Consider the following 17,157-nt stretch of genomic DNA (forward strand, 5'->3'; position numbering starts at 1 on the left):
ACTCACTCTTCCTCACACCCGTACCTGGTGCTGGTGCCGCACCGCTTCACTGCCCGTCGGTGTCGATTCCCGACGGATCTGCGCGCGTCGCAATAGGGCTCACTCTCAAATCTCTGCTTTGTTGGAGCAGGCCGGCTGTGCCGGCTTAATCCTTGGATTAACCAAGCAACTCATTTTGTTTCCCATTGTTAAACCATCTTAATTTCTCCATTTTTTCCTTTTTTAGTCCCCCAATCCTCAGCAAGTTTGCTGATGATACCAAACCAGATGGGGTGGCTGACACCCCAGAGGGCCGTGCTGCCATCCAGCGTGCCCTGGACAGGCTGGAGAGCTGGGCAGAGAAGAACCTAATGAGGTTCAACAAGAGAAAGTGCAAGGTCCTGCACCTGGGGAGGAAGAATGCTCCCAGTCACCAGCATAGACACCAGTATAGGTTAGGGGCGGACCTGCTGGGAAGTAGTTCTGAGGAGAAGGATCTGGGGGTCCTGGTAGACAGTAAATTATCCATGGCCCAGCAATGTGCCCTTGTCGCCAAAAAGGCCAATGGAATCCTGGGCTGCATAGGGAAGAGTGTGGCCAGTAGGTCGAGGGAGGTCATTCTCCCCCTCTACTCTGCACTGGGGAGGCCACAACTGGAATCCTGTGTCCAATATTGGGCTCCCCAGTTCAAGAGGGACAGGGAACTGCTGGAGCGAGTCCAGCGAAGGGCAACTAAGATGATTGAGGGATTGGAGCATCTCCCTTATGAGGAAAGGCTGAGAGCGCTGGGACTCTTTAGCCTGGAGAAGAGAAGGCTGAGGGGAGACCTTATTAATGCTTACAGGTATCTAAAGGGTGGGCTGAAGGAGGATGGAGCCAGGCTCTTTTCAGTGGTTCCCAGTGACAGGACGAGGGGCAATGGGCACAAGTTGGAACACAGGACGTTCTGTTCAAATACATGGAAAAACTTCTTTATGGTTCGGGTGGCAGAGCAGTGGCACAGGCTGCCCAGGGAGGGGGTGGAGTCCCCTTCTCTGGAGATTTTCAAGACCCGCCTGGATGCAGTCCTGAGGGATGTGCTCTGGGCAGTCCTGCTTTGGCAGGGTAGTTGGGCTGGATGATCTCTAGAGGTCCCTTCCAACGCTGAAATTCTGTGATTCCGTGAAACACAGGGACCACCAATGTGTCACCTTTACTCCCACCCTGTTCTCCCGGATGCTGTATAGGATGCATAGCGCATCCTTGGCACGGTACCAGCGGGGATGGGGAGAGGCCGATGGTGCTGGTTCCCCAAAGAAGTCTTCTGCAATCAGACCGGCTTCCCCCTCCTCTCCTCCAGCAACCAAGATCTCCGGTGATGTTTTTGACAGATGAGCCAGTAATAAAATTAAACAACCTATTGAGCTAAACTGCCTGGAAACAGAGGGACTGATGACAATAGACGAGGCTTCCCCTCATCCGTATTTCAGCATATACATGAGAGGACGGGAAACTCGTACGTGAGGGATGAGAGGCCAGGGAAGAGCATGTGGGATAAATCAGGATGACCTGTGCTACTTTGAAGTGACCGTGCCAGAGCACGGCTGAACGGCAGCCAAGTGTCCACATCAATACTGCAGAACGAGGGAGGAGGTCTCCGATGTACCCTTGGCAGCAGCTTTACGTTCACTTAACTGCTCCTCTCCCTTTTCTCTGCCAAGAAATTAGTGTCAGTTATCCCCGCGGCAAATAACGCCGAGGAAAAAGCTCACTGGGAGGGTGCGTGGAGCTGGAGGAGGAGGTGGGGATACACCAAGCGATCCCCTTGGGGGCCTCCCAGGAACACATTGACCCAACGAGGACCTCCTGTCCTTCCTCACATCCTCTCGACCGCGGACCTCAGACGGATGCTTTCCGCCGAGCGTCGGATGCTTGCAGAGCAGAAGCAACAAAATGAATTTAAACCGCAGCAAAGAGCAGCGGGCAGAGCTGCGGCTGTAGAGGAAATACCCTAAAAATATCTATTAAAGTGTGAACAGGACAAAGACGCAAACGCTCGAGGAAGAGCTGGCAAAAAACAGGGATTATTGCTTTGTCACGGTGGTGTACAAAATCCACATTAAACTGAACAGCCATGAAGATGTTAAGTGAAAACAGTTACTGGGTAAAGAGCTTGCTGTATGACAACTCAGTGCGCTACCTAATATAAAGCACTTAAAATCCCTACAGTATGTTATATATACAGTCTCAAAACCTGATACACATCATAACGGGAAGAATATAATGACAGCGTTTGCAGCAGTTTCATTGCACCTTTGCAACTTCTTTTGGGTCAGCAGATTTTCCTATGTGCTTATGTCACATAGAAATTTCTATAACCCATTTGTTTTCCACTCCTCCACTTGAGCCACAGAAGCAGCCCGGAGACCGTGCTGAAACACTGCATCCAAAAACTACCCAGGCAGACAGATTTCAACCTTGACAAATTCAAAGCAATTCCTATTACGATCTTATTTATAAAGAAAGAGAGAAAAGGTGGTTTGTTGCTTCATCTTGCACCAGAATTTGCTCAACCCTCATCAAAAAAATCACGCAAGCACCAAAACAAATAACCCACGTGGGCTTTTTCCGCAAAGGGAAGCCCTCCCAAATGATTTGCTGCCGCCAGAACAATAAAACCCATCTCAGCCACCTTCCTGCAGCAGACGCCGTTTCGCTCGTTTCAAAGATTCACCACCTGAAGGTATTTTAAAAATTCAGCACGCGAGGACGCTTTTCGCAGCACATCCAAACAGCATCGTCGGTCTGATGAAAAGCTGCTGCAAAGGATCCTCCGCGGGTATAAATTCACCCTGCCAACCTGAGGTATTCGGCTTTAAAGGACTGAAGATCCAGCCCATCCCAAAAACGACCCAGATTTGAGGGTCGTTGGGATTTGCCAAGCCTCGGCAACGATTTGTGCGTCTCTATCAGGGACCGGCGCGATGGGCGGCTCCGAATCTCGGCCGAGAGGTCGCCACGCTGTCACAAAGCAGACATCGCTAACTGACAATTTTAAGCCGTAACATCACACGCCATCTTCTCGCTTAAATTTATTTGAATATTCTGGTCTTGTTAAGTTTATATTATACAATTTATCACAGCAGACAAGGAATTGTCTCGGAGTATATTGTGTAGCTCTAATGATGTGATTTAGCGATACGGAATCTTGTTAAAGCAGGAGCTGTTATTAAATCTTCGTGGAGAAGCTGAATCTCCGTGTTTCTGCTCTGCCTTCCCCCTCCATCCCCGCTACGCGGTTTAGGGGCACACACATCACCCCAAAAAAAGCGCGTGGGAAGAGCTGGGCATTGCTGTGCTCATTTCAATAGACAACGCAATTTGTAGGATTAATGAATCTGAAGCTGGGCAATCCTTCCTGGATTCGGGCTCAGAATATACGTAATCCTCAAAAAAACCCAAATCCAGCCTAAATCCTCTAAACCAACTTTGCCTTTACAAGATATGCAAAGGCAGAAGGAAACTTCTCAGATACAGAGGTGCCCTGTGAAGATCCAGGTGCTCACTCAATTTTACACCTCTCAGATGAGGTTCTTGACAGCTGTAGGATTGAGTATCAGTTGTGCTCGTGACGAAGCACATTTTCCTGTAGGGTCCAAACAAGAGATGTAGAAACCCATCTCCCATAAAGGAGTAGACTGTCATCAAATGGAAACAGCTCACACAGTAGGCTCAGATTCACAGTCTCAGTAGAGGGGAAAAAAGGTCTACGGTCTGCTGCCAATCTTCCAAAATCATCCTTTCACCCTTTAGAATTATTGTGAATATCATTAAAACAGAGCCTGAGAAACTGGAGAGGGAGATCTTTTATTCTTAAGAGAGAAAGAAACAAGGGAAGAGAGACAGAAAAGCTACAAGTGAGAATGGGAGAGAGAGCTGAGAGGTAAAGAAAGGGAAAAGCCTTCCACAAAACATCAAGGCTTCAGAAAAGGACCGTGCGGCAGGAGAAACACCGAGACAGCACAAGAGAATAAAAATAATGGAAAGCTCCAAACCCAACACTACAAAAACCACCCACCAGACAGCAGATGGAACAACCTGATTTAGCTTTTGATGAAAACCCTGACCAGTGCCTTCTGGTTGCCCAGAGAGGTGGGACAAAGGAAGACCACCCCAACCCACCCCAAGGTAGGACCTGAACTTCATGCTTCTGCCATCACGGCTCTCCCTTTGCACCAAGGGAAGGACTTATGGGTCCATTGTAAATTGGCCCAGCTCGTTCCCAATTCTGCTTTCTGGGCCTGCACAGACTGTTTACACAATGCTCACACCATTTTATACAAAGCTGTTTATACAAAGCTCACACCACGTCGAACCCTTTGGAAACAGCTGAAGCAAATCAGGCTGTGACCGGTCCCAGGAGCTCTGGACCAACCTCCTGAGCTTCCTGCCCTCAAGCACCCTCTGGGGAAGAGTCCACAGAACCCTTTCTAATTCACTGCGGCGGAAAATCATGCCTCATACCACCAGCTCCTTCACCTCTGCGTCCTGCTCCCAGGGCTAACCAAAGCTTTGTGTTTGGAGTAGAGATGTGCTGAATTGTCCACCACCAGCTGTGCGCGCTCTGCCCTGTGAAATGGAAAGGAGAGGATATTCCACCCTCTGGAGGGTACGCCGGTGTCTTTGCTGCCGTTGGATGGATGATGTGCTCTCCCAGGGCACAGGCGAGATGGGCTGCACGCCCCAAGGGAGCTGAGGCGGGTCAGTGGTTCCCAAGACATAGTCCCAATATATATCCAAAACCAGAGGGTACCTTTCTTGCTCCCATCATGCCTTAGAATCATAGAATTGTTGAAGTTGGAAGGGACCTTGAAGATCATCAAGTCCAACCATCAACCTAACCTGACAAAACCACTTCTAAACCACGTCCCCAAGTACCACGTCTGCCCTTTTTTTAAACAACTCCAGGGATGGAGAATCCACCACCTCCTTGGGCAGCCTATTCCAGTGTTTAATAAACTTTTCAGTTAAAAAAATTTTCCTAATATCCAATCTAAACCTCCCCTGACATAACTTGAACCCATTTACTCTCATCCTATCACTTGTCACCAGGGAGAAGAGGTCAGCCCCCACCTCTCTACCCCCTCCTTTCAGGTAGTTGTAGAGAGCGAGAAGGTCTCCCCTCAGCCTCCTCTTCTCCAGGCTGAACACCCCCAGGTCCCTCAGCCGCTCCTCATCAGACGTGTGCTCCAGACCCCTCACCAGCTCCGGTGACCTTCTCTGGACACACTCCAACACCTCAATGTTCTTCTTGTCGTGAGGGGCCCAAAACTGAACACAGCACTTGAGGTGGGGCCTCACCAGTGCCGAGTACAGGGGGATGATCACTGCCCCAGTCCAGCTCACCACAGTATTCCTGATACAGGCCAGGATGGTGTTGGCCTTTTTGGCCACCTGGGCACACTGCTGGCTCATGTTCAGCCGGCTGTCTGCCAACACCCCCAGGTCCTTCTCCTCCAGGAAGCCTTCCAGCCACTCCGCCACAGTCCTGTAGCGTCCATGGGGTTGGTGTGGCCCAAGTGCAGAACTCGGCACTTGGCATTGTTGAACCTCATGCCATTGGTCTTGGCCCATCAGTCCAGCCTGTCCAGATCCCTCTGTAGATCCTTCCCACACTCAAGCAGATCAACACGCCCACCTAGCTTAGTGTCATCTGTGAACTTCCTGAGGGTGCATTCAATCCTGTTGTCCAGGTCATTGATAAAGATATTAAAGAGAACCGTCCCCAGCACCGATCCCTGGGGGACACCACTCGTGACCGGACACCAACTGGATTTAACTCCATTCACCACCACTCTCTGGGCACGGCCATCCAGCCAGATTTTCACCCCGCAAAGAGTACACCCGTCCAGGCCATGAGCAGCCAGTTTCCCCAGGAGAATGTTGTGGGAAACGGTGTCAAAAGCTTTGCTAAAATCCAGGTAGACAACAAGTAGGTCCCCCCCCTCTGGAGGGACACCCTGTAGCCCATTCCTTCTCTCTTCCTTCAGCCTGACATTTTCGTCTTGTCCAACAGTGACACATTTCCAGAGCAGACGCACATTGGCACAGAGCCTCCAGTTTTACACTGGAAATACAGGCAGAAGATCAGCATCAACTAAACCGGGGGGAGAGAAGAGATCCTACTAATTAGCAGGGATAGCATAACTGTTCTGGAATAATTGGGTGAAGGATCCGCTGTTGCACAGGTATCCTTCCACGTTGCTTGAATATACCCCCCTCCTTTTGGTGCAGAGCAAGCGAGGATGAGCATCCTCAAGTAAACAGGAGCTGCAGGGAAGGAAGCAGCAGGCAGCAGGAGCACACTGCCATCAGGGTTATCCTCACTAAAAAAACCAAAAACAGTGAAAGGAAAAGACTCACCGAGACAAAGCCACAACTGACCTGGTCCCGTGTTCGGTTCTGGGCCAGAGGTTCAGGCAGCTGAGACCAACTTCCAAAAGTCCTTTCTAACTACCAACATTACATCCCTATGATACTGAGTATGGAAATATTCAAAAAACGGTTACTAAAGATCTGGAAATAATGGGAACCCATCATTTAGGGCAACTAAGATGATTAAGGGATTGGAGCATCTGCCTTATGAGGAAAGGCTGAGAGCGCTGGGACTCTAGCCTGGGGAAGAGAAGGCTGAGGGGAGACCTTATTATGGCATACAAGTATCTAAAGGGTGGGTTGAAGGAGGATGGAGCCAGGCTCTTTTCAATGGTTCCCAGTGACAGGACGAGGGGCAATGGGCACAAGTCGGAACACAGGAAGTTCTGTTCAAATACACGGAAACACTTCTTTACGGTTCGGGTGCCAGAGCAGTGGCACAGGCTGCCCAGGGAGGTTGTGGAGTCCCCTTCTCTGGAGATTTTCAAGACCCGCCTGGATGCAGTCCTGAGGGATGTGCTCTGGGCAGTCCTGCTTTGGCAGGGGAGTTGGGCTGGATGATCTCTAGAGGTCCCTTCCAACTCTAAAAATTCTGTGATTCTGTGAATTTGATCTCAAGTTCGGTGTTCAGGAGGTTGCTGAAGTCAAAAGGTGAGAGGGAAATCACCACCGCCCTTCCTAACATGGGTTTCCCATCTTGATGTAGGGCATCCCGACCTAAGAAGTTAGCTTATGTTAGTATCGCCGATGTCAGCCTTTGTTAACTAATAATGAACAGAACAATGTGTTGTTAGAAGTCCCTCTAGCCTTAATTAACTAGTAATGAACAGAACACTGTGTTGTTCGAAGTCCCTATTCTCTGGACCTTAACATCTGGGATTGATTGTAGGATGAATTATATGAAAACCCGGCAAGAGGAGAATCCAGTTGGCCAACTTGGCAACAGAACTTACTTTTAAGGTATCCTGAAGTGAACTGCCTTCATTGTAATACTGAAAAACACACCCACAGGTCAAGAAGACCCTTCCCCTGCGCATGCGTGATGATTAAAAGAATGACATAGCATATATTATAATCATATGTAAATTACTAACCAATCATTGTAACTTTTGTGTATAAATGCAGCAAGAAGACCGGCATGGGGTACGCTTGATTTGTGGAAAATTCACCCAGCACCCAAACCTGAATAAATACAGTATCTCTCCTGAGCGTGTGAGATTGCACGCCGGGCACGAATCCGCTTTTCGGGCAACAGATCTGCAACCAGAATAACCCGTGTTGTGGTGTGATCTTCAGAGTAACGGGGGGTTTCCAGGCAAACGTGGTGCCCCGTGCATCGCCAGCACGTCTTCCCCAGCGCCCCGACGGCGGGGCTCCCCCCGGGCGCGCACTGCCCTCGCCCCTCGCCACCCCTGGTGCCGCAGAGCTGCACCCAAACCCACCAATTTCTGCTGCAACTCGAGCGCGACCAGATCTGAAGCTCTTTTTACATCGCTTTTCCTCGTCAAAGGCAAACCTGGAAATGATACGTCTTTGGGTTTTATCACCAACATATCTGATTCAGTAATGAACTGAAAGCTAACCTTTATAAAGCGATAAGGGCAGCATATTTCACACTCGCCCCAGTGCCAAATAGCCTTCAGAGCTTTAAAAACTAATTATACGAATAGAGGCATGACTTTTCTTTCCTTTCTCCCTTTGCCAAGTTCTGAGCTACTATAATATGCTCAATCAGGTCCCTTTGTCTGGCCAACCACACCAGAATATTAATGGGAAGATTCTGCTAGTATCTTACGCTGCCTTTTGACATCTACTCGCGAAAGAGATAGTGTCGGGTTAAGACAACAAAATCAATCACTGTCAACACGGATGTGCATGAGGGTTTTTTTTTGTTTGTTCGTTTGTTTTTTTTTTTTTTTTTTTCAAAGACATCGCATTTGGGTTCTTCTTTTTAATTAAACAAATGAGTTACAGGAAACCTGGGGAGGGGGAGGGAAAACTGTGCACCGATATCTCATCCTGCCACGGTACAAAACCTGGTGGTAAACTTTCAGGGCATATTTAATTTAGTAACACTCATAAAGGGATGCTGCCGAGGAGTTCAAGCACTGCTGTCAGCCTTGTTTTAGGTCCAAGAAGGACATGCTCCCATGTTTCATCAAGCTTCAACTTTCCTTTCCAGGAAAGGATGCTTAGTCCTGTCCCTGCTCGCCGAGGAGTGGGGTCTGTGAACACAAGTGGGTATCTGTATATCAGGATTTTAAATGTCTTGGATGGTTAAAGCGAGAGTGAAATGAGCTCTCCCAGGCTCTCCCATCACCATGACCCTAAAACCCAAGGTATCCGCAGGACCCATTTCCCTTTGGTTCCACTGCAGTGTTCAGGCAGCGATGGCTACAGCAGAATTATTCCCAATTCATCAGCAGCGCCAAGAGGAAGAGAAAGAAGCAACAGCAGCGAAGAAATCGTGTTCCTTTGTATTAGGAGAAAGTCTGAAAAAAGTCTGCTTAAATGGAAAGAAGATGACAAAAATTGGACAAGCAATTAGTTTTATTTTGAAGCTTTCAGGAGAGATCTATTCAACCATGCACAGATTCTTGAAGAAGTTTATAAGCCATGTCGTTTACCATCAATGGCTAAAACTGGCCCAGACCAATTATTATCATTTAAATTAATGCTGCAGGAGCATTCACATGGCACCCTGAGGAGCTGAGGCTTAATACGTGATGCTCTGTGCAAACAGATACCGAGAAAAGATCTTTGTCCTAATGTTTAGGCTGAAAAGGACATGGGACAGGAGCTTGTCCCAGTGAATTCAACGTAGATGACCTCGTAGACATTCCATCCTAACATCTCAGATAGAATTTCACAAAATACTTCAATTAATGGATAGCAAAATGACAATATTGGAATAAAATGAATATTAGGATCAAAACGTTGGCACTGCTAGCATCAGACTGAGCTTGGCCATCAGATTTAGCCTGGTCAGGAATTCACGCTTAGCAGGTTATGCTCTTCCAGTAGAACCCAGCATTGCATCCACGGGAGCTCTGGTGTCCCCCACTGATGGCTCAAAAATCGCCGTAAGAGCCAGGAGGCTCTTTCTGTGCCAAGAGACAAAGGATGAATGCAAAGGCAAAGATGAAGAACCAAATCCATGAATCCCCCCAAAAAACAGAGACTGCACAAAGACCTGAAGGGCTCTGCATCCTCACTCTTCCACTATCACTGAGGATTTTTTTAAAGCACTGGCAGCGCTCATTATCCACGCTGCAGTATGAGCAAACACGTCTGTGACTAGACATTTTATACTCTTCGTCGTTCCTCTCTGTAGACTGTATCATCGTTACGTTATTGTGCTTGCATTCAGTGAATAAGTAAAATGACAATCTGGGCAAATTAGACTTTAATTTTCAACAGCTTCACTTACTCCTACAGTTTTATAGCCAAATGCCAATCAAGGAAGTGATGAATAGTGATGGGAATGTGCAGACAAGCTTCTTGACTTGCCGGAATGACAAAGAGGACCTGTTTCTTCAGGATGTGACAAGGATTCAGAGACGAAGCCAGTGTGCAGGGAAAGGCAATCTGCCTGCTTACAGGCTTTCACTTGCCGGAAAAGGTAGAACCAATGTGGTTTGCACACAGTAAGTCGCCTCTGAAAGAATTCCCTCTGGAGGTACCAATATTTTCCACCTGACTCTCCTTACAGAGCTCCTGGGGTTGGGACGGAGGAGAAACACCACCAGGTCACTGTTCCAATGGAGGACAGCTTTGGCGACAACGCCAGTTTTGGGAATTCCTGCCCAGTACAACTAGTTGGCCCCTCCATTACGTCACAGACTGTTGCTCTCTTCATGGCGTGGGTGATCAGTGTAGCACCATCAACCAACCAGGACAAGGATCTGCCTGAATGAAAAATAACCCTTTCTCTCCCCAATCCCAGCCACTTTCCTGACTCACTTCATGAGCGCGATTCCTCAAGTAGCCTTTTTTGAACAACAGAGCGAGCAGAAACGAGCAACGAGGGTAGGAAAGCAGCAAGCTGGTGCTGCCACTGAAGCGTCCTTCTTGAACCATGGCCTCCCTCTCTTCTGTCCTTGCTGCATCTGAGAAGCAGCTCTGCTTTCTCCTGTCTCTTAAAGGATAAGGAGCTTCAGGATGGTTTATCTACCAACCCATCATATGACGGTCACTGATAAGCAAGGCCCAGAAACATCCCCCAAACAGATAATTTACCTAATGATTTCTCATTCTCAACAGTACCAAATCCAGGCAACGCACAGGAAGTTCTCAGTTCAGCACAGCTTGTGCCTGGCTTTAAAAATACGCAGCTTAACGGCACGAAGACTCCAGTTTCATTTTACTCCACTTGAGGAAAGACCGCATCTCAACCTGTTCTCGCACCTGGGGACACAACAGCTATGCAAACACCACAATTACTGCGTTTCCAGCAGGTTTTACCATTGTCACTACTCTTCTTGAGACCCTTTTACAACTTCATAAAATATTTTACCTTATAAAGTCTTCCTCTTCCTCCCTCTTGGGTCTCAGTTGCTTGGGCTGAGCCATGTTGCTCCAGTTGGGCAGAGATTTCAGGAGCCTGCTAATATCATCATCTTTAGCCCAGGACGCGCTGATCACCAGCTTTTCATCCGACTGCACGATGCTCCTACAGGGAAAGCAGCAACAATCACGTTAGTGTGAAGCAAATTGTACTTTTCACGCAATTCCACACATATTCATTAAAATCCCCATCGCATACAAATGTGCATTAAGCATTAAAGAAGGGGTCCAAAGAGGAATTCAACAAAGTGCTCATGGGGAGAACATGGCAACACAGGTGGACAGGATATAGAATCCTCTTAAACTCACAACTCTTGATGTTCTTTGATAGAGTCCTTTAAAGGAAAAAGGGCCATATTCTCCCCACCCTTGAAATCATTCAACATGCAATGATTTACACAACCGGAGGAGGTCATTCTGTACTAGGAGAGAGAGAAGGTAGTTTCTCCATGGCTCATTTGTTCCCTGCAATCTCAATCGAGCTCGCCAGCCGCTGCTGATTGTGTTGTGACTGCAACGTGGAAACCTGCCCAGGAAGACCTGGGTGGAAGCCACCAGCTCACCGCACACCAGCTGGCCCAGCTTGGGGACCAGGTCTGAAGCAATGGAAGGAAATGAAGGGTCCAGGATCTTCTCTCCAGCCATCCAAAACATCTAATAGTAGAGATTTCAGCTAAATCATATGTATGTCTGAAATTGAATCAAAGACCATGGCATATTCCAATTATGAAGAATTTCCTTGTTTAATATTTTTGGCAGTGTAACTCATCTGAATTCCTCACTGGCAATTGCAGGAGACAAACGGGATGCTGTAGTTGGAGAAGTCAATTAGCTGCCTATTTTTTGTGTCGCGATTGCTCATGAACAACCATCAGCATAGAACTCGTCAACCTTTGCTACTTCACTGGCACACCCTGACTAGAGAGAGGAATGGACTCACCCATTTGTGGGCTGTTTGGTAGACAGCAAAGATCTGGGAGGTATTTTCTATCTCTTATGAAAGGCAAGGGGGAGTTAGGGGTGTTGGCGTTTCCTTCTAGGTCCTATCACCGATTTCCTTCTCTGGTGAGCACCTGGAAGGCTCTTCTAGGAGGTCCTTGCATGGCGCCCAGTTGGACTGTTTCTCTAGCCCAAGAAGAAACATATGCGACCTGTCCACATCATTCAAAACAAAAGCATGGTGGTGACCTCTCCAACAGGAGGATTTTTTTTCCTGCCCTCTGTAATGGGAACACGGCAAACCCTCCAAACAACCAGTAAGCACAGCGTGACTTAAGAAAGGAAGCAACTGAGAAGACAAGGTCTCAGAGGTCCTGCTCCTACGGAGAGGCTTAGCTGCAGGTTAACAACAGAATCAAGATCTCCCTTGTGCACCAAGAGACTGATCATCTTCTAATATGCAAAAATATAGTAAAGGCTCTGGGACTTGTGTTTCCCCTCAAATACTCACCACCCATTGCTCACAAGGCTACAAGACACCTAGAAACAACGCATGTTTGCTGTGTCCTACAATGCAAGGGGTTGAAGAAGGGCAAATACCGGACAGATCCTTTTCTGTTACCGTCCCCCAGAAGAAACGGCTTCTCCAACATGGAGAGAAACTCTGTGCATCAAAAAGATGCAGAGATCCAACACTGGATCGGTCAACCAAGCACTGGAGTTGCTGGGTGCTGCAGTATGGACGTACCTGGGCTGCCTCAGCCCATGTCAACTCATTGTGGACCTTGTAGAGCCGTTTACTCGGCTGCATGCTTCTGGATCCAAGCTAGGACGTCGCATGGGGCAGAGATGCTCAGAGCTGTCACTAGCGTCCAGGTGGTGATTTCGGGAAGGGTCATGCAAGTTCACAATAAAGACCCCGCACACTTCTAAGGGGTTTACGTGGATTAACCGGTCTCATTTTAAATGTCCTGAAAGGTACGTTTTGGTCAATAAATAGAAATAAAAGTAACAACACACTGACTACTTGTGTTTTGAAAAGGAAAACGGTGAAAAAGGCATTGAAATAGGAGGCAACGCTGATCTATCTTGAAACACCGCAGAATACTTCTTTTCCCAGCAGCATGGAGCAACCTATCACTCCTTTCGCCCACCACCAAGAGAACAACCTCTGCTCAGTAATTACACACGGTTTGTGAAAATGAATTTGTCACATGCACTTACGTATACATTTTCCTTCTCTTTAAATTTCATGTTCAATCTGCCACAGACAAAAGAGTGAATTTTGTTTCCAGCCACCAAAGACCTCAGCATCGAAATGTCAATTTGGCCTTCTGCTGCTGTTAGGAACTTGGTGGTTTTCCACTTATGAAAATAAAAGGTCTCTTGTTTTCACCCCGGTGAAAACCGAGGGGGGGAAAAAAAAAAGCTCCACCAGAATCGCTGACATCCGAGATGGAAAAACTGAATTTGATGATATCTGGTCATTTCTCTGCCAAGGCAAGACAACTGTTCCATCGAATATATTAGCCAGTGCTTTGTCCTCTCCAGATTTAAATGACTAAAGTAATAGTCTCCTTCCCTTGGGAGTCTATTTCACAGTTGAACAAATCTAACTCTTGGACCAAAAAAAAAAAAAAAAAAAAAAGTCCTGATACTGTGCTCGTGTTTTATTTTACTCAATTTCATCCCATTACTCCCCGTTATTTCCCCTTACAGCAGCCTCCGCTCTCACCGCTTTCACTATTTACGCTCTTCAATGATTTACAGCCTTATCATAGCCCTTCAGATGTCTACGAATGCAAGTCATCTTTGGGAGTCTTCTGATGGAGTTATACAGAGGACAGAGCTACTTCTCTGTTTTATGATCCTTATTATCTGCTGTCCTCAAAAATCCTACTGTTTTTTGGAGTGGGTGCTGGGGGAGGAGAGAGGGGAGGTTGTTTAGCTGCTACAGCGAGTTGGAAACCGAGCTCGGTGTCTTTGCTTTTCTAGGGTCAGTGTTTTCCGAGAGCCCAACCCACACGATTCCTGCTTTTCTCACCTTTCGGCGATGTGGGACTCACGGGCTGGAGCCCTAAGCCAAATTCTCCAGTGACATCAACGGGGAGCTTCAAACGAATCGATGCTGGGACACCGCCACCGCTACGTGGGTCCCTCGGAATTATGACCCCATTCTTTCCCATGGTCGCAACACCTCCTAATTTTTATTGACAGGTTGGTTTTACTCCAACCACCCCCTCATTAAGGAAGATGTTAAATAGGGTGGTACATACCCGATCTCCGTTACTTGCCCAACTTTCCCCATCAATTAAAACCTCCTTTTCCCCCACCTTTTCTTTCTAGCATCTCAGCCAGTTTTCAACCTCCGTAACATCTATCAATGTCAATCTAATTCGGGTCCTCGAGTAAATTATCACAAGACAGGATGACATGTTGTAGTACAGCTCAAAATGCTTCTTTTCAAACGCCACCCCCCCCCCCCCCCCCCCTCCCAAACTCCTCTGTAATTATTCCTGCTGCTGTAATAGGGTTACTTGCTACCACCAGTGCCATAATCAACTAATTAATTCACAGCTCAACGGGCCAAGGAAAATGCCATCTGTTTGTACCCAGCTCCCGGGAGCGGGTAGGGAATCGGTGTGACACTTATGCAGGTGATGGCACAGGAGCGAGGGGGGTTCACCCCTCCCCAGCTCAGTGGGTTTTATCCAGAAAACATCTGCTGGTGGTGACGGTACCGGATCTGCACCACTGCGGCCCCGAGATGGGAGCAGAGAGATGCAGAACGTCCCCGGACACAGCTGGGGGGGGCCATGGCTTTTCATTAGGAAAACATCTGGGGGCCGCAGGGGCTAATTGGACTCCGTTGCCGTATGCCAAACCTAATTTTTGAGTAATTTTTTTTTTTTTCTCTTCCCAGGGTTGAGGCGATGTTTCCACGCTGAGCTCTGCTCGCGCTGCTGAGCGTTTGAAAGCAGCGTGCTCAGCACGTGCCAGGTACTGAACGGTCTGAGGGAGACAGACCCCCACCCAAAAAGAGTCAAAAAGACAACTTAAAAACCAAAAGGTTAATGCAAGAAGAGGAAGATGCCAATAAGAAGGAGTAAACTGAGTGTCAAGAGCATTTCCCGGGGACTCGAGAATTCCTGTTTGACCGCAGACCCCACAGCTTGGATGAATTCATCCACTCCTCATTTCCTTATCAATAAAAAGGGGCTTAGTTTTATTTTGCCTGGCTGGAAAGCAGGAACTGAGATGTATTTTTTTTTCCTTCGTCATTTTGAGAGATATTGGCCCAGTTATATCCCACCCCATCTTATAAATGTAGCTGAGACAGCTCAGCCAGGAGGGTGGGCGCACCGTAAGCTGCCTTCATGGCCGATGGAGAGAGCTGAGCACCTCCAGAGAGTTTAGGCACTTTTTAATGAAGGTGGACCACTCTTTGGAGATGTCCGTCTCTTTTTACAGACTAAAGAGGCTCTTTTGGGTGAGCAGCGCCTTTACTCACTCTTCAGGCAGGTTGAAAAATGTGCCAGAGGATGGTTGTTCCAGGGAGAGAGGATGAAGATTGGTAAGAAGAGGGGGGGGCGCACAGGATAGAACTTAAAGTTGGACAAGAAAATGAGAATGTGCAACTTCAGCATGGACAGAACTAAACAATTTATGAAGAAAGACATGGAAAGAGATTAGTTTTAGTGCTCAAGATAGCAAGGCTTGTCCAAGAAGGGTGTTGGGAAGAGACTAAAAAGAAAGACTCATGTTGAGGGTAGACACCCTAAATTGGTCAGGTTTGTCCCTGTGATCCTTTCTATGGCCTTTCAGTATTTTTCCCAAGGGCTTGTAAAAATGGTTTAACTATACATGCTTAACTCATGAGTAGAGCTGCTTTCCTAGAAATTTGCTGAAGAAGCGCCGAGACCTGGGCTGGACAAGACTTAAGAAGAGCACTGCCAACACTGCAAGAGGTTTTGTGGCTCCAACTCCCGTTTTTGTTTTCGTTTTAATCCCCAACCCCTCATAAACTAGGAGGAAAACATAACTCACGTTTGTAAACAGTTTGTGTCAAACTGAAATTGCACTTCTTACAAACATGCAATTTGCAGAAGACGTCTCACCTAGATCAGATTAAGCACGCTTCCGAAATCTGCCATCAATTAAAACAAGAAAATCCATAGTTGCTACTTATATAAATGTTCAATCCATACATATCCAGCCCCGCTAGGGTTTTTTTTCCGCATTCACTAGAAAGTTAGAGCCAAATGGATATCAAACATGAAAAATCTCAGCTGTGCATTTCTCAGCGCCGATGTCCTGACAGAGCTATCTGCTCTGCAAGGGACTCCGAATCAAACGGCCTTGCTTTGAGGAGCCCGTATTTGAATACGCTTCATCCGCGTTTGCTCGTATTCCCCTTCAAGAAACACAGGCACGTGGGGAACGGATGAATGCCATGTGCAAATCTTGCAGACACCATCTCTCTGGCTTCCCAAATTCTCACTATCTTGACATCTCTGGAACAGACGCACGCTCCCTTGCTCCTGATTGTATTAATACACAGCTCTCAGGGGGTTATTCTGATTTTAAGCGTCTATAAACGATCCTTCCTCCACTAACTTTCTCGACATGAGGGTTTATCCATCTCAGCCCTCCCAAGGAAAACCCTGGTGCAAAGGGCAAGGCTGCGCGGAGCCGTTCCGACGCGAGATCCCTGCAGAGGGCACAACGTCCCCACGGATGGAGCCGCTCGCCCCGGGAAAGCAGAGGAGCTGCTATATTCCTCTGCATCATTTGAAATGTATATAGATTTCTATTTCAGTCATTTGCTAGCAGCGAAAACTAGAACATTTCCTGTTTTTTCCTCCTGCTGTAATCAGGATATTGCCAAATTAGGCCTGTCCTAATTACTCCCCAGCAGGTGCCAAACCCAGGAATGGTATCAGCAAAGGAAGGAAGGAAGGACCTTTAAGTTCAAGCCAAAGAAATTACATCTATTGTCTGGCTACAGTCAGTGAAGTTTCATATAAAATATAAGCATTTTGGACAACGGCACACCAGCAGCTCCCAATTTACACGAGCGCTCCGACGAAATTTAGCCCACATATGTGCTCACTGCTATTGTCGGCATTATTAATAATAATAATAATAATGAGCCCGTACGCAGCCGCTCGCCAGATGAAGCTTCTCCTGAATGAAAACAGGCAAGAGGAAATAATATCTTGAGGCTCTCGGTCAGAAAACACAAGGGGCTTTTTCAGT

General features: G+C 47.4%; 1 protein-coding gene across 1 annotated transcript in view; it reads right to left on the reverse strand.

Moving 5' to 3' along the window:
• Nucleotides 1-17,157, reverse strand: part of EXOC4 (exocyst complex component 4) — a gene marked incomplete at its 5' end in the record, with an annotated part of 449,694 nt that overhangs the window by 63,762 nt on the left and 368,775 nt on the right. The window contains one exon of the mRNA XM_082492311.1: nt 10,910-11,065. Coding sequence (XP_082348437.1) covers nt 10,910-11,065 — 156 coding nt within the window. The remainder of the gene's footprint in view (nt 1-10,909; nt 11,066-17,157) is intronic.

The sequence above is a fragment of the Vanellus vanellus genome (genome assembly GCF_965231255.1).
Source record: "Vanellus vanellus genome assembly, chromosome: 1".
In the NCBI taxonomy this organism is placed as follows: domain Eukaryota; kingdom Metazoa; phylum Chordata; class Aves; order Charadriiformes; family Charadriidae; genus Vanellus; species Vanellus vanellus.